This window comes from Pagrus major, chromosome 1, assembly GCF_040436345.1.
Source record: "Pagrus major chromosome 1, Pma_NU_1.0".
Classification (NCBI taxonomy): Eukaryota; Metazoa; Chordata; class Actinopteri; order Spariformes; family Sparidae; genus Pagrus; species Pagrus major.
In genome coordinates, this window is record NC_133215.1 from 3220243 (window position 1) to 3247232 (window position 26990).

Sequence of the window (26990 nt, forward strand, 5' to 3'; positions counted from 1 at the left end):
AAGTGTATGATGTACATTTTCAGTTCTATTTTTTTATTGTTTCTAATATGATGGATGTAAAAATCTCTTCTAACAGAAAAAAGAGACAATGAGACGTGTACAAATACAAATACATCATCTGGAAACCAAACACAGCCTGGTGGTGACGTTTACACTGAGAGAGAGTGTGTGTGTGTGTGTGTGTGTGTGTGTGTGTGTGTTTCGAGACAATCACACGATAACTTTAATCAAAATGTCCTCAAACACGTTGTCTATGTTTAGTTTTGGATTGTAAAAAGAATAACACATTTTCGTTGTTATATTAAATTATTTTGGAGAATTTAAGGACAAACTGGATTTTGATGGTTGTCACGACAAACTTCATGATTCAGAGCCACTGTAACGACTCTTAATAACATATTCAGGGAATATTATATCAAAACGTGAGGACTTTGGTGTCAACTGAGCAGAAATTTGGGGGATTTGACGTTTAACTTTTTGTTGCATAACGAAATGGAAGTTTCCATTTTGGTCATTTCCTTTTCCTGTGACCGTTTTTTAAACCCTTTGTTGAACAAACGACAAACAATCGAAGCTTCTCGTGTTACAGCTCAGGGATTATAACAAACACCGTGTCAGATACAAGGTCAGACAGTATCTCACAGCAGTGTTCAGTGAGTCTCGTGTACTTTTGTCTTTCTTTTCTGACTCATACACTTGAAATTCTGTTTCTGGCCCCAAAAAGAGACATTAATGAATTACAAGTTACAAACCTGATGCTGCAACACAAACTCTTTATAAACGACCTGCCGGTGCCTGAAACACAGGCTTCTCTCTGAGCTGCAGGCCGGATGACGACGGGCCTCGTGGCTGCAGGCCCGGGTCCAATAAGAACCTGGAGGCTCCGGTGCCACCTCAGCGTTCAGTTAAGTGAGAGCTGGCAGCGCCGCAGGACAAGAACCAGGATGTTATTGAGCCCGTAGAACAACAGAAGGAGAGGGAGAGACGGCATCCTGCGGCAGCCGGAGGGAGAGGCCGCTTTCCCACAATGCCTGTGGACAAACGCAGGCGTGTGTGTGTGTGTGTGTGTGTGTGCGCTGGGTTGGGTGTGGAGCGGTTGTGTAATTGTTTCTGATCTAAATATCTTGTAGCCGAGACACAAACACAGTGAGCCGGAGGAACAACGGCAGCACGGCGTCACGTGAAAACATCCGAGAGTCGTCATGTTTGACTGAAAGTTTTTTATCTCCGGGGAAAAATCAGTTTTTACTTACACGTGTGATTTCAACACAACAGCGTCTGCTTTCTAAATACCAGCACAACGTGGCAATAAAAATCATTTGTCATCTCTGTTGAACGGCGGTTAGTCTCGCCTGTCACCTCCTGTCCTTCTTCGTAGAGTTGGAACATTTTCCAGTCGTCTTTGTGGCGACACAAACAGGTATTTTAATGCAGAACGTGATCTTTTACTAACTATAACCAAGTATTCATCAGCATAATGGAGCAGAAAAGTAAAGATAAATACAGGAATAAATACATTTATATATACAGATTAATAAATAATTATAAAATGTTATAATGTTGAATTAAATGGGAAAGTAAATAAATAGTTGAAGCGGAAATCTATTAATATTTATATTAAGCCTCGTCACAACATAACATTGAAAACGGAACCAAATCATAAAGAAATGTAAAGTTTCAAAATATTTGGGTTTTGCACACGTGACACATCATCATCATGTTACACTGCGTCTCGTCGGATCCTTTTTTACACATGACGCTGTTGATTTGGTGCCGTTACGAACGCCTGAATGGATTCAAAAGACTTTTTTTCACCCTTTTAAGTCCAAATCTTCACTTAGCTGCTGAACTGAAACCCTCAAAGAAAGACGCTCCTCACATGTGCAGAACCTGCCTTAGAAACTTCATGTTTTTAAGTTTTCTTCAGTATCACAGTGACCCAGTGACAGTTGTCTGTACATCCACAGGTTCACTGCAAACAGGAAGTGCTAATAGATAATTCAGCAAAGTTTTGGAGTATTTTGTTTTTGTTTTTTTAGTTGTTTTTTACATTTTTAAAAAAGTCTCCGGCTGCTTCAGTTGTTTAGCAGAATGCTGTGAAGCTCCAGAAATGTTCTGTGGACTACGACACTTCACCTGACTTCATATCATCAGGAGGAGATGATGACTGAGTTTACTTTTTGGCTGAACTGTTCCTTTAACAGACGTCTCGTTATCTTCAGTGTCTGAACTAAAAGGTGTCTTTCATCAGGCCAGAAGCTGCTCAGCAGTGTTTGGAACATAACTCAGTACATTTACTCAAGTACTGCGTTTAAGCGCCGTTTTGAGGTACTTGTACTTGAGTTTTGAGTAGTTTATCCTGCTTTATACTTGCTGCTCTAAACATTTTACTTTTACTTCACATTTTTCTGAAACCTTAGTTACTGGTTACTTTTTATGATCAACGTTTAAGATCTGAGGCATCGTTAGAGGTTAAATTAAATGGTGTCAGGTGATTTTTGAGTCGGTTGTTGATTAGAAAACAGCAGAAGAAGAATCAGTGATCAGAGGTGAGATCCAACTGAAGCTGTTGGGACGTTCTGAAGTGGACGGATCAGATCAGATCAGATCAGATCGGATCAGCACTCGTGTTAATTTAGAGCTGAAGAAAACACACACACACACACACACAGAGTGGTGTCTATGTTGAGAGCAGGATGAGCTGGGAGGGGCGGTGTGTGTGTGTGTGTGTGTGTGTGTCGGCGGGGTTGGTGGTCCATCACATTTGTTTCAGATTTCATCCGAGTAAACAAAGCGAGGCAGGCAGACTCACTGGGGCCTCAGTAAATCAGGCCCAGACAGGCGTCACACTCTGCTGGGGGGGCCCGACACACACACACACACACACACACACACACACACACACACACACACACACACACACACACACACACACACACACACACACACACAATGTTTTTATTGTTTTTCTCAGGTGCATCTTCACCTCAACAACAAGCTGAAGTTGTGCTGCCTTCAGGCGGGGTCGTTATTTCCTGTGTTCACAAGAAGAGTCCATAATATGCACACGCTCCACTCTTGTGGCATTCATGACATCACGACCTCAGTGTAGAAACACGTGTTTGTTTGCGAGGTTTGATTTAATGAATATATTGTCATTTTAGTCGTACAGAGATTTTGTATTTTTATTTCATTTTATAACGTGTCCAAGATAAAAGTTGTTTTTTGTCTTTCTGATGTCTTTGCATTTCCTGAATCACGTTACCCGCTCGCTAGCTTGCTAAACTGTTAGCCTCTGTTGCTAGACGCCATTTCCGTGCAGCGACGCTCTCGCGACTTGAACGCAGCACGTATCATGTACACGACCTCCATTGAGTTTATGACTGAAAACACTGAACGAGCCAAATGATAGACAGCGAGCACAGATGTGTGATTAACGAAACGACTTTCAAATGAACAAAAACAGTTGTTATCTCATGATAAAGACTTAAATAAGTCGTGGGCTCAAGAAAACAGATACAATTTAACTTGTTTTTATGGGAAAACAGAGGAAATAATATGTTTGACCCCAAAATACAGCTTCAGGGCTGCTGAATTTATTTTTATTTATTTATCTTCATTTATTTTAGCCTGTGTTTCATTCTATTCAGTAAATGTGCGACTAACATCTTCATTAGCTGCATATTTAATATCTATTTTAGAGTCAACATGGATAGAAGAGCATGTGAGGTCATCAAGGTGAGCCGGAGTCGCTCTGGTGTGATTCAGTCACTGCCCCACATTAAAGCAGCCGGGCCCAGAGTTTGGTTCTGCTGCAGCGTCCGTCTAAAGCAGCAGGTTTCATCCTCCAACACCCGTAATGAGACACACATCCTGTCCGTCCTGTTGATTCAGTCTCTGTCGGCTCCGGAAATCCTTAAAAACCAAACCAAAATAGATGAAGTGCTTCTTTCTAAATCGTTCCCCTTTAATCCGCCGTCTCGCCGTCCTCAGCAGAGGACAGAGTCGCCGCTATTTAAGACAACAGACATGAAGACACAGCAGCAGCAGCGGGCGTCTATAAATCACTTTGCTTTATTTAAATCAGCGGTTGGCAGTTATGCTATAAACAAAACATAAAAAGGACGAGCAAAAATAATATCCAGCAAGAATAACTGTACTTGGCACTTGATGACCGTGTTGTCGAGAGGAAATTATACATTTATATTTATATATGTGAGCCAAGTGCCTCCAATATACACACAAGAACCGAGACGGAAAACCACAAATACCAGCTTCTTACGTGGTCTCCGCTTCCTGAAACCAGATTCTTATTTAATATAACAAATAATATTTCAGTGACCCACAAAAATCAAACTTCAAACCCACAAATTCATCGTCAGTACGGCCGAGGAAGGAGAGGAGGAAGTGTGGTCACCAGGAACAAGAAAACAAAGATCCACGATCAGTCGAATGCAAATTCAAACTACGCTCTGAAGTTTTCTTAATGTCGATGGTGAGACTTCCAGTAAAGGAACAGTTCACCCACATATTAATATCCAGTCATCATCTCCTCCCTCCATGCTGATGTAAAGTCAGGTGAAGTGTCGTAGTCCACAAAACATTTCTGGAGCTTCACAGTAAAACAGAGTTGCAGCATTCTGCTAAACAACTGAAGCAGCCGGAGACTTGATTTAAAACAGATAAACAACCAAAAAAACAAAAGAAATTCTCCAAAACTCCATTAAAACTTTGCAGAATTATCTATTAGCACTTCCTGTTTGCAGTGAACATGTGGATGTACAGACAACTGTCACTGCATCACTGTGATACTGAAGAAAACTTAAAAACATGAAGTTTCTAAGGCAAGTTCTGCACATGTTTCTCCTGAACAACTCAAGTAGCTGGAGACTTGATTTAAAATGGAAGAACAAGTCTCCAGCTTTTTTTCTTTCTCACCTTAGAAGCATCATGTTTTTAATTTTTCTTCAGTATCAAAGTGACCCAGTGATGGTTGTGTGTGCAAACATGAGTACACTGCAAAAAGAAAGTACTAATAGATAATTCGGCAAAGTTTTAATGGAGTTTTGGAGAATTTCTTTTGTGTTTTTGGTTGTTTTTCTGTTTTAAATCAAGTCTCCAGCTGCTTCAGTTGTCAGAATGCTGCAACTCTGTTTTATTGTGAAGCTCCAGAAATGTTTTGTGGACTACGAGACTTCACCTGACTTTGCATCAGCATGAGGGAGGAGATGATGACCGAGTTTACATTTTGGCTGAACTGTTCCTTTAAGATCCCAGAATGATCTCATTGGTTGATCAGAACATCAGTTCGGTCCCGACTGCAGAAACAAACATAACTTCTGATCTCATTAAATTATTCATGTGACATCACTTCCTCTCCACTCTGTCTCAACCAATGAGATCATCTGTGGTTCCAGATGTTTGCATCATGTACCTCGACTAGCCACACCCCCTTTTCTCCTTCAGGACAAAAACATGGAATAACCTTTAATTGGAGAGTTCGTCTAAAAAGGGACAGTTCACCAAAAAATCTAAGAGTTCTCCTCTCAGCTGTGGTGTCTTTTATCCATCTAGACTGTTTTGGTGTGAGTTGCTGAGTTTTGGAGATATGGACTCAAACTGTGATGGTCAAAGAGCCAAAAAGAAACATTTTAACATCTCAGCTGCAACGTCTCTTTCAAGAAATCACGTCACAGTTACTCAAGATAATCCACAGATGTGTTGTGAGCCTACGTCTACTCGTGGACGAGTGGCTCATGCTGTAAACATTAACGGCGTCCTCCTCAACTGAGCTGTAACGTTAGCTAGCTTAGTTAGCTTAGTAAGCTAGCTTCTTGTCCATGAGTAGATGCACGCTACCTTCTGCAACAAATCTGTGGATTATCTTGAGTAACCAGCTCCATGATTTTATGGAAAGAGAATCGCTTTTTAAAATACGTATCTATGATTTTGAGGTGAACTGTCCCTTTACAACAGCATCTTTCCTTTTCCCTTTAACATCTGACCCAGAACCTGCTGTTCAGTTTGTCCGCATCACTTCTAAACTGTAGCGTGATGACGACTGAACCCAGATCAGCTGTTAAAAGCAGAAGGCTTCGCTGTGGACCTCAGTGAACACGGGGAATGACTCAGGTCAGCAGACAGCTGCACATCCACAGTCCGTCAGAGGAAAGAGGCAAAAAGCACATTATTGTAAAAGAGAAGAAAAACATACATTTAAAATAAAGGAAGCTGAGCGAGTCTGATCCAGGACTCATCAGTCAGACATTTCACTCACTGAGCTGCAAGGTAAAATAAAACGTGTCGTGAAAAGAAAGAACACCAAGAGATTTTAATCCTCCGGTATAAAACATGTGAACATCTACGTCCACGATGCCGCTGGCTGTCTACTCGAACACGAAGTTAAAAAGCAGTTTATCTTCAGCCTCAGACGACTCGATGACGGCCGAGTCTCAGGTGTACAGACGGACCTCGGTCACATTTTCTGTGACGTAAGGATCCAGAATTATTAATTATTTTTCAGAATCTGAGCTCAGCGGGCTCGAGCGAAGATTTTGTGGATAATAATCAGTAATCGTGACCCAGAGCTGGACGATGACACATCTACTCGTACTGAGACAGGACAGAAAAGGAGCTGCCGAGGAGGAAAGTGAGTGAAGAAGTTGGACTACCTGGTAAGTCGTGGAAATATGTCTCAGCACAGCGTAGCCCTGATCGATCCAAACAAATGTTAAAGAGCTGCTCAGTGACTGAAATGTCTGAACCTCTGGATGTACAGATGTGTAAAGTGACAGTCCTGGATCAGAACTACAGGAATGATCTGATGCTTTGTTATCGCTAAGGAATGGAAACAGATCTGAGATCACTGATTTGAAATCAAACCTTCCAACAGTGTAACTCAGGAAGAAGAAGACTTCAAGTTTCCTTCAGATTTTTCTCATGCATTCATCTCACACCTTCATCTTGATGGTTCCTCTGGTGGAGGACATGAACTGCTCTAAAAGCAAGCGAGAGTCCCGACAAAGAGTCAAAACAAGGTGCTGAGTTAAAAATGGCTGCCTGCCCTGCTGCACCTACAGCACAGAGCGTCAATCCAAACACACTAACAGGAAACATGAGGGGGGGGGATGTTATTTGATGATCAGTATGTAACGATCTATTTGTTCAGATATCTAATCTCAAACGCTGTGAGCGTTATTTTTAATGTCAGTATCTGTTTTCACAGATTAGGTGACACATGTTTCACATGGCGGAGGTCTCGCTTTGGAAAGGAATTTAAATGCATCACTAATATTAATAATCATCATCGTCGTCGTCTTCGACTTAGAAACGGCTTCGTGTGGAAGGCAGACGACTGGAAATACTCGCAGACGAGCAGCTCTAAAAGAAAAACTGAGTATCACCGGTAAAGTAAACCGTTAGAGATCAGTCTGCCTCATTCATGCCATCCATCATGATCTCATCTCCAGAGGAAAAGTTTGAAACATTGGAAAATACACTTATTTTTGCTTTCTTGCTGAGAGTTGGATGATGAGATCATATAAAGCTACGGCCAGTTAGCTTAGCTTAAAGACTGGAAACAGAGGGAAACAGCTAGCATTCCTCTGTCCTTTTTTTGATATTTTATAAACTAAACAATCAATTAATTGTAGGAAATATTTGGCAGATTTATCAATAATGAAAATAATCATTTGTGTCAGGAGTTTGACAAAGCTGAAGCACTTTCTCAGGCCTCAGCTGTTGAGTTGTCACAATTTCTACATCCAAAATGGATTAAAACGAGTTTTCAACGTGACACCTGGACTCAACAGTCTCTGCAGGTTTTCCCTTCCTAATCCTGGACCTCAACAACCTCCACATCATGCAGGACAGCCTGTATGTGGCCTGAGAGACGACACCCAGGGCCTCAGAAGAGTTTGTGGTGTGACGTCTCTGCTGCCAGCTGAGAAATAATTCATAATTACCTCTGTACAGAAGCAGGCTGGCTGTTTACCCCTGCTAAGCTAAGCTAAGCTAAGCTAACCGCCTCCTGGCTCCAGCGTCAGAGTGGCGTCATCATCATCATCCAACTCTCGCCAAGATAAACATATTTCCTACAATGTTGTACTATTCCTTTAACTACAGCTGCCATGTTGTGCAGCGCTTTTGGCACTTCCTCCTGCACCTCCACACTTAATTCTCAGTACTTTTTGTGTCGTGGGCAAATATTCAAGACCTCTGGTGATTCGCTGCCCCCCTCGCCATGAGACTTCTTACCCCTCCGCATCACTCCTCCCTCTTTGCTTTTCACAAAATGAGCGTGAACCGAAGACACGGTGTGACCGTCCAGACACATCGAGATGAGCGATGCATGGATATCAGCTGATGGGGGGAAGATGGAGGGGGAGTGTTTCTGTTTGTTTGTGTTTTATCTGACGGTGACTCCGAGCTTCTCCAGCACTCGCGTCCCTTTCTCCTCGTACTCCTCCCGCGTCATCCAGAAGTTGTCCTTGTCCTTCATGATGTCGGCCAGCACGGCGCCGCCCAGGAACACCATGTGTTTACGCCGAGGGGGATCCTCTATCCTGATCTTGAATTTCTGCGATGGAGATGAGGCGGAGAGTGTTAACAGAGAAAAAGGAAGAGATAATAACAACATGTTGAAACCCCCGCCGCCCTGTGAGGTCCCGAAAATAGACCGATTGTCTTTTAATTACAGGTTGGAGGATTTCCCTGAGCGGCGGCAGAGCGAGCTTCCTCTCAGGGACAGACGGAGGAACAATGAGAGGTTATATTTTCACCTTGTCATCACGGACCGTGACAAAGGGAGACGACTCTGAGCTGTTGAAGTCATTAACAAGACTGTTGCTTCAGCACCTCCTAGTGGTACAAAACCCTTACTGCACAAGAAACCTCAGGGAAGAAGCAGTGATGTGAACTCCTTCACTAGTATTTCTGTTGTTTGTATCTAAAAATAACTGAAAATAAAGGATCGTTTCATTCATTATTATTAGAAATAAATGCTAATAACAATGTCAGTCTATGGTCTTTATATCTCTATGATTTACACAAGTTATGTGAACAGTGGGACACTTTTAAAAGTTCAACGTCTTCCCTCGATGTAGGGGTGTAAATCACAATTCTCATCAGGATGAGATGTTTGCAGATGTTACTCACTGCTGGTTTAAATCACTACGTCTCTGGTTATGTGTCGGCCTGCACACACGTTTCTTAAGTCTGATATTGTTAAAAACTGAGCAGCTAATATTATTGTAGCGAGAGCAACAAGTTAGAGTGAGATGCTCTGCGTCTTTTCTCCAAAATCTAAAATATTTCCACACATGTTGATTTGTTCCTGAGAGAGGAGATAAAATCATCATCGTCTTTTTCTCGTCTTCATACCTTCACCTGCCTGCTGCTCGCACTGTGCGAATGTTTAAGACAGAGCTGAGCTTGGATGAAGGAGACAGACGTGTGTTTTGGTCATGGTTTTCAATACAGCTGATGAATGCTTCTCCAGGTGAAGTTCACACCTCATGCAGGCTACTGAGGTTGAGGCTCGAGGTTCAATCCTCTTTGTATGTTTTTTGCTCAGTGGGTTGATCCATTGATCCAGATCGATGGATCGTGACACCATCACCTCAAGGCCTCATATTTCTGGACACCTGTACTCACCGACAGCTTGTCCACGTCTCCCTTCAGCACTCGCTCCAGGTACAGCTGCTTCAGTTCACGCTCCAGGCGGGACGGCAGGCCGGGATACATGGTGGAGCCTCCAGACAGGACGATGTGCTTGTAGAACTCGGATCTGATCACACAGACACATTATTATTATTATTATTATTATTAAATAATATTATTATCAAGTTACTCCACCCTGGCTGTGACAAAGTATGTTAAAATGTGTTCTTCATTGTTATTGTATGTTGTTTGTGACATAATTAGGTGCTATATGAAGGCGTCAGTCATCCTATGTTGCTGTTTCAGAGGGATTTAGTGAACTATATTGATCTACATGCTGTTTAAGAAGCTGTTTAAGAAGCTTTTTAACAGCGTCAACACCGTCAATCAGTGCAAACACTGGAGTGCTGGAACTTCTTGACATGTCATGTCAACCGTAAATATTCAAATTCAGTCATAACTCAAATGTGACTTCTGCTCTGATGTCAGAACTTGAGTGTTTTCTATCGCCTGTACACGACGAGCAGCTCACCTGGTGTCGATGTCTGCGGCCTGGATGGTGTTGAAGAGCAGCTCGGCCACGCCCACGCCCTCCACGTTGATGAGGTGAGGTTGGAACAGAGCCTCGGGAGCTTCAAAGCGCTCACCTCCCACCTTGATCACCCTGCCGTCCGGGAGCTGAAGACACACAACAAACGTCCTCCTCTCAGAAATGTCCTCAACACTTCTCTCTCCTCGTCATCTCTTTAGTGTCGAAGAATCAGATACGTTATAGTTCATTAACGTGACTGACCGTGTACGACTCGACCAGCACCGTCGTCTCCAGCGCCAGCTTCTGCTCCTGTTCGATGTTATAACCCACGTAGCAAAGCTTCTCCTTCATCATCCTCACCGTCTCGAAGTCGGCTGAATGGTTGAAGGCGTAACCTCGCAGCAGCAGCAGCTGGTGGAGGACAGACAGGACAGGATCTGGTGGTTATTATCATTCATTTTAAATTTTGTAAAAGCACTAATGTAAACAACATGTAAGCCACATGTATGTAGACTGAAACATCAACATAATCTAAAAAACGGAAACAAATTTGGAAGAGATCATAAATTAAATTTGACATGAAGGTAGAAGGTTATTTTGACATTTGTTCGGTGTGAGCTGCTGCCGGTACCTTGATGAGGTAGCGTGTAATGTCCCGCCCTGCGATGTCGAGGCGCCGGGTCAGGTGAGGCAGCGAGAAGCCCTCGTACACGGGACAGATGTGAGTGACGCCATCACCGGAGTCCACTACGACTCCAGTCAACAGGCCTGAAACAAGAACGTGCATCATGTGACTCATGCTGTACTCGTGGAGTGCATGTGTGTAGCAACATCGCTCTACGGCGCCACCGGTGGTCAAAAAAATGTCTGTAATGCTGCGAACACAAACGCACCTTGAGCGTAGAGAGTGAGGACGGCCTGGATGGCGATATAAACTCCTGTGAACTGGTACGTTTCAAACATCACCTGGAGGCAGAAACACAAAGACACATACATTCATGCTGTTTCTTGTTTCTGCACAGTTTTATCATCAGTGAAGATCACGGTCCTGATGACACGTCTCATTTATCTCTGCAGTGACCCACCTCGATAATCTTTTCTCTGTTCTTGGTGGGGTTCATGGGCGGCTCCGTCAGTAGGATTTTGCAGTCGCGTGAACTGATGTTGAGTTTCTCGGGGCCGAAGGTGTAGTCCCACAGGTGCTTCATGTCGTCCCAGTTCCTGACGATGCCGTTCTCCATGGGGTAGTTCACCTCCAACATGGAGCGCAGCTCGCTGGCCTCATCGCCCACCATCAGGTCCTGTGAGAGTTCAAAGGTCGACAGTTCAGCAGACTGAGAGAAACACTTTTCTTCATTATGTTCGGTAAATCATTGAAGCTGCTGCAGCATTTGGTTAAGATGCAAACTTGCAAACTCTTCTGACTCTAAGGCCTCGTGGAGCCACGAGCCTTCTTGAACTCCAGGAATAAAAAAGAGCCTCAGGAAGGCGACGTTACCTTGATTTCAATGTTGCCGACTTTGGCTGTGGAGCGGATGATTGGCCGGCCGACCAGCGCCGGGAAAATGTGTTCGGGGAAGTTGGAGCCTGCATATCCACACTTAACAAACTAGAACAAGATTGAAAGAAGAAAAAGGAAACATACACGTTTTAAATAACACGGTTAAATACATGTTCGCTGAGTACTGTGTGTTGTACTGTAGGATCTCAACAAGTATATATAAAATAATATACTGTATTTATACATAATAACAAAGCTTCACCATTAATCGAACATTACCTAAATTGAAATATGGCCAAAAATGAAAATTGTGATGTAAAAATGAAGATTCCCTCTGATTGTGAATCATATCACAGTGGTAATATCTGTCAAAATATAATAACGTATTTTTTTTACCATATTGTGAAGCCATAAATAATTATTATATAAAAAACTGAATAAGAAACGATTTTGTCCTTCAAATGTTTCTGGACTCCTTCAGACTATAATTTGTTTTGAGGCTCATGCAGGTGGTGAAGTTTCATCAGCTGCAGCTTCATGAATCAACGTTAGTGTGCAACAGCAAACGAGCTGAGCAGAACCAGAACCGCATGGTGATCAGTCACGTCTGACCAACATCTGACCGGCTTAGAAAAGGTCAGATATCGATCAGACAGCTCATCTAAGTACAACTCTAACCTCAGCTATCGACGTCATGAGGTGGGCGGTGTCATTTTCTGATGAGATTAGAGTCATGTTAGTGTATTTCTTCTTTTTCTCAAGTAATTTTTCATCACATGGTCGTCTGAAGTCACAGTTTGTCTTTATCAGCCTCTTCATAGCCGAGATCCGTCTTTCTTTTGCTGTTCGAGGACACATTAAGCTCTCACCAACCAACTGTTGTATTATATTTATACTGTTATACTATTTCTATCGTGAACACGCACATTTTCATTGATATATACTTTTTTTCCTATTATGATGCTTTTTACAAAAATGGTTTAAAAAGTCTTAATGTTGTTGTGGACCTATAGCACCGTATATTCAGCCTCCGTGTTTCTGCTGTCTGATTCTGCAGTGTTTTCATTCAGTGGTGTAGTTTTGTTGGTCCAGCTGTGTGTCATGGGATTATGAGGGGTGTCTGTCTGTGGCGTGACCTGATTGGTCCAAATTAAGGCTGAACGATCAATTGTCAAAATCAGTTTAATGTTCACTGTGTGACAGATTTAAAACATGTGATGGAGCATTACCACACTGATATACCACCAAAACATTAACTGATCTACAGTCTCATGAAAAGACGTGAGCTTAAAGATATAAAGCCAACAAGTGTTTTTTTTTTTTTTTTTCAATTGGTGTGGAACATATAACAATCAAACCCACAGTTATCACAAAAGTTTTGACTTAAATTATATAAATAAAGTAATAATAATACAAATAACAAAGAACTTCCAATAAGAAAATAATAGGACATTACTGTAAACAATTTCTGACAGTGAGATGTGTCATCATCTAAATACTGCACATACTAGTTAAAGTTATAATAATGTGCAGCAACATTATTCACATTGTTTCAAAGAGCGATTTCACTTTAAAATCTATTAATCATTCAGTCCTACAGTTGTTTCTTTCTGGTTTTGTCGGCCTTGGTCTTCTCCTACACACCTGTCCTGCCTCAGGTGTGTAGGAGCTCTGTAGCCTCAGCAGTTCAAATTAGATGACAGTCAGTATCTTGGCCCATTTATTTCCTGGAAATGAATCTGACGCGTCTTTATTTGCATTAACAGTTGAACACGTTTCAGTCTGTGCATTAGTTCTGTTTTTGAACACACTTCCTGGTGTCAATGATTTATAAAACGTGTTGCGTCTCTTCAGCCTCACGCGGCTGCAGCAGCCTCTAAGTTTCCTTACATGGAAGAAGTGCCACCACTTCCGCAACCAAAGTCTCACGCATGCGCACTGCCTCACTTCAGGTTTACTGGGCGAATTGATTGAATTCGTGTTTAATTTATAATATGACAATGAGACAGGTGACACAGTAAAGACGTGTTCGCACCTGTGCGGTCAAACTGTTCACGGCTGAGGAAATTAAAGCGGCTGCTGCTGTTTTTAACGAGGGCGGGGCTGTTTGAATTAGCCACTGAGCTAACCTAGCTAACTGAACAAACACAAGGGGAAATGTTGGGAGAAGCTTAAACTCGTGTTTCCAGCCTGTGTGTGGTGACTGTGCTTCAAATATATATGAATATTTAGTAAACAAAGCGGAGCTAGGAGCTAGCTAACGCGGCTAACGCTCCCAGGGACTGTAGCTCTAAACTCACAGGCTCGGAAATCATGTTGTTTTATAGTCATGACATAAAATGACTGATCAGAAAGCTAAACTAGCTTAAATGCTGTGAGGAGCTGTTATCAGTGCGCTCACTTTAGCAGCAACGCTAGCTAACTGTCATACCGCTACACTGCCAAAGTTACAAGTTAGCTAACTAGCTTCACCGCAGCTTCTCTCTGTCGGACACTTTCCCGTTTAAACTAGTGAGATACCGCGAAACATAAACACCAGCTGGACTATAAAACCCCCCCCCCGCTGTGACCGTCAGCTGCAGGATGAATGAGGTGAATCCAGCTGACAGACACATTCCTAACACAACCCACCCAGACAAGCTAACGCGTTAGCCTGTTAGCTCTCGCTCACTTCCTGTTTCCACTTCTCTCCGTGCTGCTGTCAAACTGCACCGCCGGAGCTCCGACAGCGACACGGACAGAGACCGAACAGAGCCGCCTGAGCTCGAACTCACCCCGGTTCCGTTGTCACAGACCACGACTTTTCTCCCCTGACTGTCCATGTTTGTTCCCTGATCCAGCAGAAGCTTCCTGCTGCCTGCACACCAGCTAACGGCGAGCTGACCGAGCCGCCGGAAGCAGCGCGCCGAAGCTCCGAGTGGGGCTCCTTCACAATAAAAGCACGGAGGGCGGCGGAAGCGTTTATGATCTTTCACTTAAAGGAGCAGTCTGTAGTTTTGGTAAAGAAATGTTAATGAGAAGAGGAAGATCTTCATTGGCTGACTTTTTTTTTTTAATGTCTAAAATAAACAAAATAAACAAACTCATGAAGGACAACACAATTTATACTGTTTTACTTTGTTGATATGTGGCGGACCCTGCCACCTTTCTAGCTTCAAACAGCTTGTTTATTCACTTAATAAAAAAATACATATATCTGAGTTTGTATTGTTATTATTACCTCATTAAAGGAGCCACTACTCATGGGGCAGTAGCAGCACCCCAGCAGCCGCCAGGAAGAGAATTACAGCATCACGTGAGGTACAGGTTAGCTGGCTCGGTCCGCAGAAACCTCTAGCGCACTAGCACAACACGGAAGATCCGGATAATTTCATACCCGGGAAGTCGAGCCACTGAGCAGCTTCCATAGAAATCAATGGAGCTCCTCCTCCAACGCTGTAATGTAACGTCCTTAATATCACCAGAGTAAGCGCTAACTGCTGCTTACTGTGGCATGCATTAGCTAGTTAGCTCGATTAGCCGTGAATCTAGTGGTCTAAACTGGGAGCTCGGAGCACCAGTGTTAGCTGAGTGTTGGTGTTTACGCCAAAATCACAGAAATGGCTGTTGCTAGTTGGTTAGCATCTTCACTTCAGGAGATATCTTTGCAAAACAATACAGAGACATCATCATGTCAAAACTGTTATTTATTCACATTCTGTTGATAGTTTTAGTTAATTTTTTTAATGTTTTTGACTAAAATTCTGACATATTGGACCTTTAATTCTGTAAATATTAAAATTCTGAGCTTGAATTTCTTCTCCATATCTAGACACTGCCCCTTTCAGTAAGTTAAAGTACTCATTATTCAGGCACTGTCACTGCTACAGCCCATATAAATATAACATAAATATACACGCTGTGATGCAGCTGGTCAGGATACTCTTATTTGTACACCTGTAAAAGTTTCACAGTATGTTGGAGTCCATGTTGAGCCTCCTCAGCCTGCAGAGGAAGAAGAGCTGCTGTCCTGCTGTCTGTGTACCATTGATGGAGATAGGGGGTGTGTTCTTCATCTCCCAGCTGCTTCCTGTTGTCCACAATCAGCTCTATTAAAACATTGTTGTGTGTGATCGGTGTCAGTGGTTTTAATTTTGTGTCTGGTTTGTGTCCAGTGGGTTTAGCCAGGTGGAGCCGACATGGGCTGGACTGGTTCCGGGGATCCCACAGACTCCCCAGATTGAGATCTGAGGAGTCTGGAGGCCGAGTCGCCACCTTGATCTCTTTGTCACGTTCATCTGAAGTGTTTTTGCAGCTCTGGCCTACAAAGCTTGTTCTCCAGATGTAGTAAAACATGTGTGTTTGGCCTCATCAACATGATTTTACTTGTTTTTCAACGACAATGAACATTGTGATGTAAACTGTAATCATCCATAATAATCATGAATTATATCTTTCACTATATCTCTCAAAATAATCACAATATCACTTTTTCACTGTGGCAGAGTGCATTGTCCTGCCGGTGGAGGGCAATGCCATCAGTGGGAGCAGTTTCCAATGAGGGGATGAACGAGATGAACAATGTTTTCTCACCTCATCTGTCAGTCGTTTTGATGTTCTGGCTGATCTGTGTTGTAAATGTACTGACGATGAAGCTGCTCTACATCACTGCGTTTCAACTTTCTAAACTTGGTTTCAAACCTCGAGTCTGCACATTAAGACACAGTTGAATTTTCGTCCACTTGGAGGCAGCACAGCGATCTGAAACACTGCTGATCCTCCTGCACTTCAGCGTCTCACCAACACTGGAATAGTGTGAGAGAGTAAAAACACATTAAATATCAACATATCAACAACATAAACAGCTTTTTGTTCGATGTGACCATTCCTTTGGTTTCCATCGCCAAACATTACATCAACATTGTTTCATGTTGGTATAGTTGATATAAAAGTTAAAGCCTTGAACCTGTTTTAATAAATGTGTTTGTGTCCCTGTGTTAAAATACCTGATGTCATGTTTAATCCTGTATTATAACAAACTTATAGCTGCACTAGATTTAATAAATCTAAATCACATTCTATCTATAGTGATCATGAGAACGTGTGTTGAGAAATGTCTCACTTCCTGTTTCTGTGTTTCATTCATGAATCATCGCCAAAGAAACCAAAATGTGGTTTCGCCAAAACACAAAGTGTTCGTTGTTTTGACTTCATCAAACTGACCCGACTGTGACAACTGAGACACTTCAACTGCTGGTGAAATATACAAACACAACTTATATCCTGCTGTGTTTTCTACGAGCTGGTGTAGAAGAAAAATAAGAAAGAACAAAAAATGATAAAATGAAAAGAGTCCAGACACTCTTGGTGCTTTGCTCCCTCAATATTGACTTCCTCTTGTACCAGAACTAAATATCACACTATGTTCTGATTCTGTAAAGCAGAAGCCGGACAGAAAACCTCACCTACAAAACAGGCGGAGCAACACCAGAGGACAGTTGTGTTGTTTGTCAGAGCTGCCAGTAGGATTTCCGTCTGAAGAAAAATCTCATCACGACTTTCTCAGCAACACAACGGAGTCTCTGCCAAACACTGGTGAGTACAGCTCACGATCATGTACACAACAAACCAACTTCAGCTGTGTTTATTTCTTTCATCTACTGAGAAATGAACACTTCTTTTAGTTTATGCTAAAAAATAAAACCACCAGCAACAAACAGTGTTTAATATATTTATCAAAAAGAGCTTAAAAATGTTCAATAATGTAATTATGGGGGAACAAAACAAGAAATGTGAGATTAAATGGAGGAACAAGTTAATTAAAGTGGAATTACTTTTTAATAACAGACATAACAAATGATTAAGAGGTGCTGTAGTGTTGTTAAAACAAGAATACTCCCTCATTTAATAATGAGGATCTTTGTGGTAAACATGTAACGAGCCTGCAGGACGGTCCAGCTCATAGTACTGACCCACCGGTTCTCTTGGTCAACCTCAATCTCTATTTCTGTTAATGTGCCACTGAGTTTTATTAGACAGAGTAATGTGATGAGTCTGTGGTGCTGCCTGGTTCTTCAGCCTTTACTGCTGCGAACAAGAACCAAACAAGTCAGAGCTTCAGTTTGCTGAAAAACACACATTTCTTACCCGTGGTGTTATTGATCCATCTGGATTGTTTTGGTGTGAGTTGCAGAGTTTTGCAGATATCGGCCGTAGAAATGTTTGTTTTCTCTTCAATTTCAAATCTCAACAGCACCGTCTCTTTCTGAAGAAATCATGACCCAGTTACCAAAAATAAGCCCCAGAGCTTGTTGTGAGCAGTTTCATGTAGGAACTATTTTCTTTCTGTGTCACTGCACAGAAGGAAATGTGCATCTACTCATGGACGAGAGGCTAGCTAACTAAGCTAACTAAGCTCACTAAGATAGCTGGTGTTTACATCTCGCGCTGTCACGATGCCTCTCGTCCATGAGTAGATGCACACTTTCTTCTGTGCAGTGATACGGCTGGCAGGTGAACTTCAGTTTAAGACGGACATTTCTGCAATAAAAATCTGTTTCCTCACTCTCACTTTTGTTCTCAGTGTGGAGATATGGCTGCAGCCAACTGTCTGCTGTCTGAAGATCAGTTTCTGTGCTCCATCTGTCTGGATGTGTTCACTCATCCTGTCACCACATCATGTGGACACAACTTCTGCAAAACCTGCATCACTGAACACTGGAATACCAACCTGTGTCGGTGTCCCATATGTGCAAAGGTTTTCCACACGAGACCTCAGCTGCGAGTCAACACTTTCATCGCTGAGATGGCTGCTCAGTTTGGACGGAAAGCCAGCAGCAGCAGCTCAGAGCAACAAGTGTCCAAACCAGGAGAAGTTCCCTGTGACGTCTGCACTGGACCCAAACTGAAGGCCCTGAAGTCCTGCCTGGTGTGTCTGGTCTCCTACTGTGAGACTCACCTGGAGCCTCACCTGACAGCTTCAGGTCTGAAAAGACATCAGCTGATCGACCCTGTGGAGAACCTGGAGGACAGGATGTGTCTGAAGCACGATAAACCTCTGGAGCTGTTCTGTAAGACCGACCAGATGTGTGTCTGCGTTCTCTGTCCTGTTTTAGACCACAAGACACATGAGTTTGTTCCTCTGAAAGACCAATATGAAGAAAAGAAGGCAGCGCTGGAGAAGACAGAGGCTGAAGTTCAGCAGATGATCCTGAAGAGACGACTGAAGATTCAGGAGATCAAACAGTCAGTTGACCTCAGTAAGAACGATGCAGACAGAGAGATAGCAGAAGGTGTTCAGGTCTTCACTTCTCTGAAGGAGTCTGTTGAGAGAAGTCAGGCCGAGCTCATTGAGAGGATAAACGAAAAGCAAAGAACACGAGAGAAGCGGGCCGAAGACTTCATTCAAGAGCTGGAACAAGAAATCTCTGAGCTGAAGAAGAGAAGGACTGAGGTGGAGAAGCTCTCACACTCTGAAGACCACCTCCATCTGCTCCAGAGTGTCCAGTCCCTAAACATCCAACAACCACCACCCACCAAGGACTGGACAGAAGTCAGAGTCCATCCATCACATGAGGGGACTGTGGTGAGAGCTGTGGCTCAGCTGGAGGAGACACTCAGTAAAGAGATGAAGAAGCTGCTTGAAGCTGAGCTGAAGAGGGTCCAGCAGTATGCAGTGGATGTGACTCTTGATCCAGATACCGCACATCCTGAACTCATCCTGTCTGATGATGGGAAACAAGTGAGTCATGGTGATGAGAAGAAGAAGCTACCAGACAACCCAGAGAGGTTTTCAGCCAGTCTCTGTGTCTTAGGAAAGCAGAGTTTCTCTTCAGGCAGATTTTACTTTGAGGTTCAGGTTGAAGGAAAGTCTGATTGGGATTTAGGAGTGGCCAGAGAGTCGACCAACAGGAAGGGACTGATCACACTGAGTCCTGACGAGGGTTACTGGAGTTTGTGGTTGAGAAATGGAAATGAGTACAAAGCTCTTGATGACCCTGATGTCCGTCTCTCTCTGAAGTCTCGGCCTCAGAAGGTGGGGGTGTTTGTGGATTATGAGGAGGGTCTGGTCTCCTTTTATGACGTAGATGCTGCAGCTCTCATCTTCTCCTTTACTGGCTGCTGCTTCACTGAGAAACTCGTCCCATACTTTGGTCCTGGTCTCAATAACGATGGCAAAAACTCTGCACCTCTGATCGCGCTATAGACTCATCAGTTCATTGTCTCAGTGTTAAATAAGATGACAAACACGAGTGTGGACACATAACTTGGACTCAAGTCAAGTCACAGGTTTTATGATTTCACACTCAAATGTCTTGTGACTTTATTTGGAAAGTCTTCTGTGTTGAAAGACTTCCCCTTCGCAAGTCAAAAGAGGAAGATTTAGTTTGAGCTTTCGACTGAATGAATTAATGATCATTTCTCATTCTGGATTCCTCTGCTGATTGTTTTCTCCATTAACTGATTGATTGTTGGACTGATTGTTTAGTCCAACCAACAAACCTCAACATTATTACAAACACATTCAAACCATTCAAAGGATAAAGCAGCAAATCTGAGTCAAGGTTTTCCTGTTGGTCATATCAGATCTTTTTCTCCTATTAATATTATTTCCTTTCATACCACTTTATCTGACAACTTTGGGTTTGTTTTGTTTTTATAACACATACTGGCAGGGAAAGGAAAAACTGAGACTGTGTTCATCTTTGATTGACTTGTAACTTCTTATATCTATAATAAAAATATATATAATCCCCATCACTGAGTCTTTTGTCACATACTCAATTAAAAAGATTAAACGCACAATATTTAATTTCTCTGCCTCTATTTTATCTCTCAATCAAACAATACAGGAGACATAAGCAGGGTGGGATCATGGGAGTTGTTGTCTTCATTGTCAAACAACAACCATTGCTGATTAGATTCTGCGTGACTCAGGCAGAACATTTCAAGAATGTCAATCTTTTGTTTGGTCCCTGAAAATCAAAACTAAGATGAGGGAGTAACAATGAAAGGGGAAATTACATCCCAGACAGCCTTTACCCTCCAGATCCAACCCACAGCAAGCTAGACCAATCAGATCCTGTCTGCTGCTTCAAAGCTTGTGTCATAACAACTGGTGTTTAAGGTGCGTCCGAGGCTCCAGAGGTGACAGGATTACTAAGCAGTCTGACAGGAAATCTGCCTTAAAAGTCTTTCAAGCATCACAGCAAAGAGAGGACAGGCTCAACAAAAATCCCTCCAATGAAAGTGAAAGTTTGTCAGAGTGACGATGGAGCTGAAGTCGAGATGAGTCTCTCTAAAAGTAAATTCACCAGGCCTCTCTCCACGGTGTAGCAGCGTCTCTTACAAACACCGGTGAGTACGTCTGATCATATTTACTGTTACATCTAAAGGTAAAAGAGAAATGTCTGCCACACTCAGGAGCTCCCTAAACGTCTTTACTGTGCCGTTTAATTTGGGTTAAGTATGGGACGCACACAGTTTTTAGACATAATTACTTTTAAAAATAACTTGGGAGCCCCGCAGTGTTGCAGATGTTCATTTTTTTAATGTTGGCATGTGTCCTCCTTCAAGCAGCTGACAGAAACTTGCACACCCTTCCCCTTTTTCAACAACCAGCATTCACAACAAAGTTCGCTGAACTCAGACAGGAACCTCTTGTGACATAAATGATTTATTCATTGTGGTTATCCTTCAGGTTTTGTCACTCAAAACGTACCATTTAATGCCACGAGTTGTTCGGATGCATTAGTATTTGTGTTCATGAACACTTGACTTCCCTTTATTACAACCACTGGAGTTGCAAAGTTCAGTCAAAGTGCCACCTGCTGTTGTCAGTGCATATTAACGTTTGAATAGGTTGTTTGCAGTCATGCAATGCTGATGATTCCTGAAATTCAGCTGGAGAGCAGAAGTGAAAGGCAAGGCAAGTTTATCTGTACAGCACAATTCAGACACAAGGCAACTCAAAGTGCTTTACAGGGGCATAAAAATTACATTAAAAGAAATAAAAAACTGCATTTAAAAGACATTAAAAACAAGTGGGAAAACATCAAGACACAAAACATTAAAACAAGTTAAAAAAATAGGAAAGTAGGCTAAAATAAAATAAAAGAGACAAGACTAGAAAATAAAAGTCACAGTGCAGCTCAAGGCCTTAAAATTGTTTCAGTGAAAGGCAGTGGCAAACAGAAAGGTCTTCAGTATTGATTTAAAAGAGTTGACAGTTGGAGCAGACCTGCAGTTTTCTGAGAGTTTGTTCCAGATGTGTGGTTCATAATAACTGAACGCTGCGTCTCCATGTTTACTTTTGACTCTAGGGACTGAAAGCAGACCTGAACCTGACACCCTCAGAGGTCTGGATGGTTCATAACGTGGCAGCAGATCAGAAACCACTCAGTGCTTTATAAACCAACAGCAGGATTTTGAAATCTATTCTTTGACTGATAGGAAGCCAGTGTAAAGATCTGAGAACTGGAGTGATGTGATCTACTTTCTTGGTTCTTGTTAGGACTCGAGCAGCAGCGTTCTGGATCAGCTGCAGCTGTCTGATGGATTTTTTAGAGAGTCCTGTAAAGACACCGTTACAGTAGTCGAGTCTGCTGAAGATAAATGCATGGATACGTTTATATATAAGATTATAGTCCCCTTGTGATATGGTTATGTAAATTTTTAGGTCGTCTGCGTAACTATGGCAACATATTTTGTTGTTCTCCATTATCTGAGCTAATGTAGGAAGCATGTAAATGTTGAATAGTAGAGGCCCCAGAATGGACCCCTGGGGTACTCCGCTTGTCATTTTCATCCATTCAGATGTGTAATTACCAATAGACACAAAGTAGTCTCTATCATTTAGATAGGAATTAAACCAATTTAGTGCTGTACCAGAGAGTCCCACCCAGTTCTCCAGTCGGTCCAGTAGTATGTTGTGGTCGACCATGTCAAACGCAGCACTGAGGTCCAGCAATACTAAGACTGAAATTTTGCCACTGTCACTGCCACAGCCATTCATTATTAAGTAATTGTTCAGCTGTTGAAAAACAGCTTTTTCAATGATTTTATTTAAAATAGGGAGGTTTGATATGGGCCTATAATTATTCATTACTGATGTGTCTAGATTGTTCTTCTTCAGGAGTGGTTTAATAGCTGCAGTTTTCATGGCTTGGGGGAAGACACCTGAAAGAAGAGACATGTTGACAATCTGTAGCAGATCTGGAGTCATGCAATCTGTAACTTTTTTGAAGAAACCTGCTGGTAAAATATCAAGGCAGCAGGAGGAAGATTTCAAATGTTGTATTATCTCTTGCAGGTTTTCGTCATTGATTGGATCAAACTGTGTCATGGTGTTAGAGTTGGTTTTAGGTGGACACATGGATAACACAGCTCCTGTACCTGGTACGGTGGCATTCAGCCTCGTCCATGATATCCAGGAGGGGGGAGGAGAGCTTACTGGAGAGGGCGGAGAGTTGGGTGTTCCCTCCTGTTGAGACCAGAGGGCACTCCTCTTTGGGGGGCGAAGATGGCGGTGGTGAAGAGTCCTCCTCCTCCTACTGGCACAGCTATCTTCTCTGTTCGAAGCTTATCTCAGGCAGTAGTAGTTCTCCTCCCGAGGGCTGTCTTATCAGTTGTTTTGGTTTGTCTCAGAGAATGCAGAATGAATGAGATGGAGGATAGTTACTTTTGTTCAGTTACAAGGGCACAGAGTCCAACAAAAGAAAGGAAAAATAACTTTATCATTACAAAGTAAGGAAACAAAGTGGTCACTGCACAAACTGGCATTATCAGACTGCACTCCTCCAGACAGCAGACGAAGGTTCGGGCAACCATAGACAACACAGACCATCAGCAGTTTATGAGTTTGTGATAGTGCTTCCTGTGTATTATTGAGTGAACCTGAAGCCGTATCTCAATTTAGGAGCTGCATCCTTCGAAGGTCGTAATCCACAAAGGCCAACATGGTTTAAATGTATCATAAATCTTTTCCTATCCTCCATCAAGAGACCTATAAAAGGGTTATAGGCTATAGGCTCCTTGCCCTCCATCTGCACTCAAGCAGGTGGCTGTTTGTTTCCTACTGGTTTCTCTTCATCTTCTCCTTCACAGTCACAGCTGAGCTACTGTAGGTCCCTATTGTTCTAAGGCTGCAAGAATAAAGACTCAAATGTTCCTCAAAACAAAAAAAAAGACTTATGTTTGATGGTTTTTAACGCTTTCATGTTTGTTTCTCACTGTTTAGATATGGCTGCAGCCAACTGTCTGCTGTCTGAAGATCAGTTTCTGTGCTCCATCTGTCTGGATGTGTTCACTGATCCTGTCACCACATCATGTGGACACAACTTCTGCAAAACCTGCATCACTGAACACTGGAATAATAATGACCAGTACCTGTGTCCCATGTGTAAAGAGGTTTTCAACACAAGACCTCAGCTGCACGTCAACACCTTCATCTCTGAGATGGCTGCCCAGTTCAGAGAGGAAGCTCAACAGAAAGCCAGCAGCAGCAGCTCAGAGCAACAAGTGTCCAAACCAGGAGAAGTTCCCTGTGACGTCTGCACTGGACCCAAACTGAAGGCCCTGAAGTCCTGCCTGGTGTGTCTGGCCTCCTACTGTGGGACTCACCTGGAGCCTCATCTGACAGCTTCAGGCCTGAAAAGACATCAGCTGATCGACCCTGTGGAGAACCTGGAGGACAGGATGTGTCTGAAGCACGATAAACCTCTGGAGCTGTTCTGTAAGACCGACCAGATGTGTGTCTGTGTTCTCTGTCCTGTTTTAGACCACAAGACACATGATGTTGTTTCTCTGAAAGAGGAATGTGAAGAAAAGAAGGCAGAGCTGGGGAAGACAGAGGCTGAAGTTCAGCAGATGATCCAGGAGAGACAACTAAGGATTCAGAAGATCAAACGGTCACTCAAATTCAGCAATGAAAAAGCAGAAGGTGAGATTGCAGAAGGTGTTCGACTCTTCACAACTTTGATTGAGTCTGTTCAGAGAGGCATGAATGAGCTCATAGAGGCGATCGAAGAGAGGCAGAGATTGACAGAGAGACGTGCTGAAGACTTCATCAGAGAGCTGGAACAGGAAATCTCTGAGCTGAAGAAGAGAAGCACTGAGCTGGAGCAGCTCTCACACTCTGAAGACCACCTCCATCTTCTCCAGCGCCTCCCATCCCTGAATGCTGCTCCGCCCACCAAGAACTGGACAGAGGTCAGCTTCCATCCTCCGTCACATGAGGGGACTGTGGTGAGAGCTGTGGCTCAGCTGGAGGAGACACTCAGTAAAGAGATGAAGAAGATGTTTGAAGCTGAGCTGAAGAGGGTCCAACGATATGCCATAAATGTGACTCTTGATCCTGATACAGCAAATCCTCAACTCATTCTGTCTCATGATGGGAAACAAGTCAATCATTGTGATGAGAAGAAGAATCTACCATACAACCCAGCGAGGTTTTTTGCCAGGCCCTGTGTCCTAGGAAAGCAGAGTTTCTCTTCAGGCAGATTTTACTACGAGGTTCAAGTTAAAAGAAAGACTTCATGGACTTTAGGAGTGGTGAGAGAGTCGATCAACAGGAAAGAGAACATCCCACTCACGCCTCAGGATGGTTACTGGACAATATGTTTGAGAAACAGAAATGAGTACAAAGCTCTTGCTGACCCTTCAGTCCGTCTCTCTCTGAAGTCTCGGCCTCAGAAGGTGGGGGTGTTTATGGATTATGAGGAGGGTCTGGTCTCTTTTTATGACGTAGATGCTGCAGCTCTTATGTATCGCTTCACTGGCTGCTGCTTCACTGAGAAACTTTATCCTTTCTTTGGTCCTTGTCCTAATGATGGTGGTAAAAACTCCACCCCTCTGATCATCACCCCTGTCGGTAGAAATACTTAGATCAATTACTTAAATTAGCACGAAAGTGCTCAGTGCTAAGCAGTCGAACAGATTAATTGGTAGTGCTCGGTGGATTTTGTTTGTTTTCTTCTGATTCTGATTGATTTGGTTGTTGTCTTTTTGTTATTATACTACATGTGATTCTACATGCTGATTATTTAACCTCTGCAACCCTGTGAGACGCACCAATGTCTCTGGAAGTGAGTAGAAACGTGTATAAAATGATGGACATTTTGAATACTTGTGTTTTATCTGGAGGTGTAGCGTCTACAGGTGTAGCTCAATGTACCATAAGTTTCCTCTGGCTTTAATATGTGTACAAAACATCATGAAATGCATTTATTTCATGATTTATTCATGTTGAGGTTGATACTCTATGTATACAGTACTTTTGTGTCTGATCAGTGTAAAATATGTTTGATTTTAACACAAATGCATGAAAACAATGTCATTTTGCAATCTGAGTTTCTCACATTAATTATCGGCTACTTTTTTAATGCTTTATAGAAATTTAAAAAACAAAAACAAATGAAAAAAATCTTTGTTTTGGATGTACTTGAGTCATTCATATCTAATATCCAACACCAAAAGGTGTTTATATTTTTTGGTATTATCAGTGGATTAATGACTCTGTAATGTGAAAGGTTTTGCTCATAATGGTGAAACAACAGAGAGTCACCAGCTGTGGCTGCCCACTGCTCCTCAGTGATGAGTTTACTGCACAGAACAAGTGTGATTATGTTGTCCTGAGTATGATTGTGTGTGCCAATAAAGAATATTTTATGTACTGGACTTATCTTTGCACATTTATCCAAAGATACTGTAAACTATATAATATTGTTCATAACTTTGGAAAAGCCTATCACAAAAGTTTGATCCAGTAAAGTCAGAGCTGCGAGGACTACTCTCTATGTTTGGTAGTTTTTTTCTTGCTTTTATCTTAAATTATTCTTCTTTGGGGGACAAAACTATTTCAAATACAAACTGTACGTTTGGTTTAATGATTAAGAAAAGAAGAAACACTTCATAATGCAATAGTCTTTAGTTGCAGTCATATAATACAAAATAGTTCAAAATGGGTTCCACCTCAACCGCCTACAACAGTGACATCCTGCTTTTACACGCATGAGTCAGAAGTGATGTGACATAGATTAACGGTCGCAGGGGACTTTCTTCTACAGTGAGTACTTTTACTTTCAATTCTTCAAGTAGCCTTGGCTGAATTTCCCTAAATGTACCAGATAAGATAAGGTAAGGTAAGGTAAGATAAGATAAGATAAGATAAGATAAGATAAGATAAGATAAGATAAGATAAGATAAGATGAGGTAAGGTAAAATAAGTCTTTAATCCCTTTAATAAGTCTTTAATTTAGCAGGGAAATTCAATAAGACTATATACTTTATGCACTATTTGCCTTTTACTCACAGATATGA

The 26990-nt window shown here is 42.3% G+C and overlaps 3 protein-coding genes across 3 annotated transcripts; 2 read left to right on the forward strand and 1 right to left on the reverse strand.

Annotated features, from left to right (window-relative positions):
- Positions 1-5195: 5195 nt before the first annotated feature.
- On the reverse strand, positions 5196-14583 carry LOC141018223 (actin-related protein 2-B). Its single transcript, XM_073493179.1, has 9 exons — positions 14468-14583; positions 11691-11801; positions 11278-11493; positions 11086-11158; positions 10824-10960; positions 10454-10603; positions 10193-10338; positions 9655-9787; positions 5196-8578 (listed from the first exon to the last, which is right to left on the reverse strand). The coding sequence occupies exons 1-9, from the start codon at positions 14513-14515 to the stop codon at positions 8408-8410; spliced, it is 1185 nt and encodes a 394-aa protein (XP_073349280.1). The 5' UTR covers positions 14516-14583; the 3' UTR covers positions 5196-8407.
- A 2635-nt stretch (positions 14584-17218) lies between these two features.
- Positions 17219-19878, forward strand: LOC141000357 (E3 ubiquitin-protein ligase TRIM39-like). The gene is made up of 2 exons (XM_073471067.1): positions 17219-17267; positions 18256-19878. The coding sequence occupies exon 2, from the start codon at positions 18265-18267 to the stop codon at positions 19876-19878; it is 1614 nt and encodes a 537-aa protein (XP_073327168.1). The 5' UTR covers positions 17219-17267; positions 18256-18264.
- Positions 19879-20824: 946 nt separating this feature from the next.
- On the forward strand, positions 20825-26276 carry LOC141018319 (E3 ubiquitin-protein ligase TRIM21-like). The gene is made up of 2 exons (XM_073493290.1): positions 20825-21029; positions 23911-26276. The coding sequence occupies exon 2, from the start codon at positions 23913-23915 to the stop codon at positions 25554-25556; it is 1644 nt and encodes a 547-aa protein (XP_073349391.1). The 5' UTR covers positions 20825-21029; positions 23911-23912; the 3' UTR covers positions 25557-26276.
- The last annotated feature ends 714 nt before the right edge of the window (positions 26277-26990 follow it).

What these genes read in the sequence shown, in the direction of transcription:
- LOC141018223 (XM_073493179.1), bottom strand. Translation starts at nt 14,515, where the DNA reads ATGGACAGTCAGGGGAGAAAAGTCGTGGTCTGTGACAACGGAACCGGG. An exon ending in ACAGAGAAAAGATTATCGAG is followed by an intron (nt 11,159 to 11,277) that starts GTGGGTCACTGC and finishes TTCTGCCTCCAG; the next exon opens with GTGATGTTTGAAACGTACCA. An exon ending in TGCTGGTCGAGTCGTACACG is followed by an intron (nt 10,339 to 10,453) that starts GTCAGTCACGTT and finishes GTGTGTCTTCAG; the next exon opens with CTCCCGGACGGCAGGGTGAT.
- LOC141000357 (XM_073471067.1), top strand. Translation starts at nt 18,265, where the DNA reads ATGGCTGCAGCCAACTGTCTGCTGTCTGAAGATCAGTTTCTGTGCTCC.
- LOC141018319 (XM_073493290.1), top strand. Translation starts at nt 23,913, where the DNA reads ATGGCTGCAGCCAACTGTCTGCTGTCTGAAGATCAGTTTCTGTGCTCC.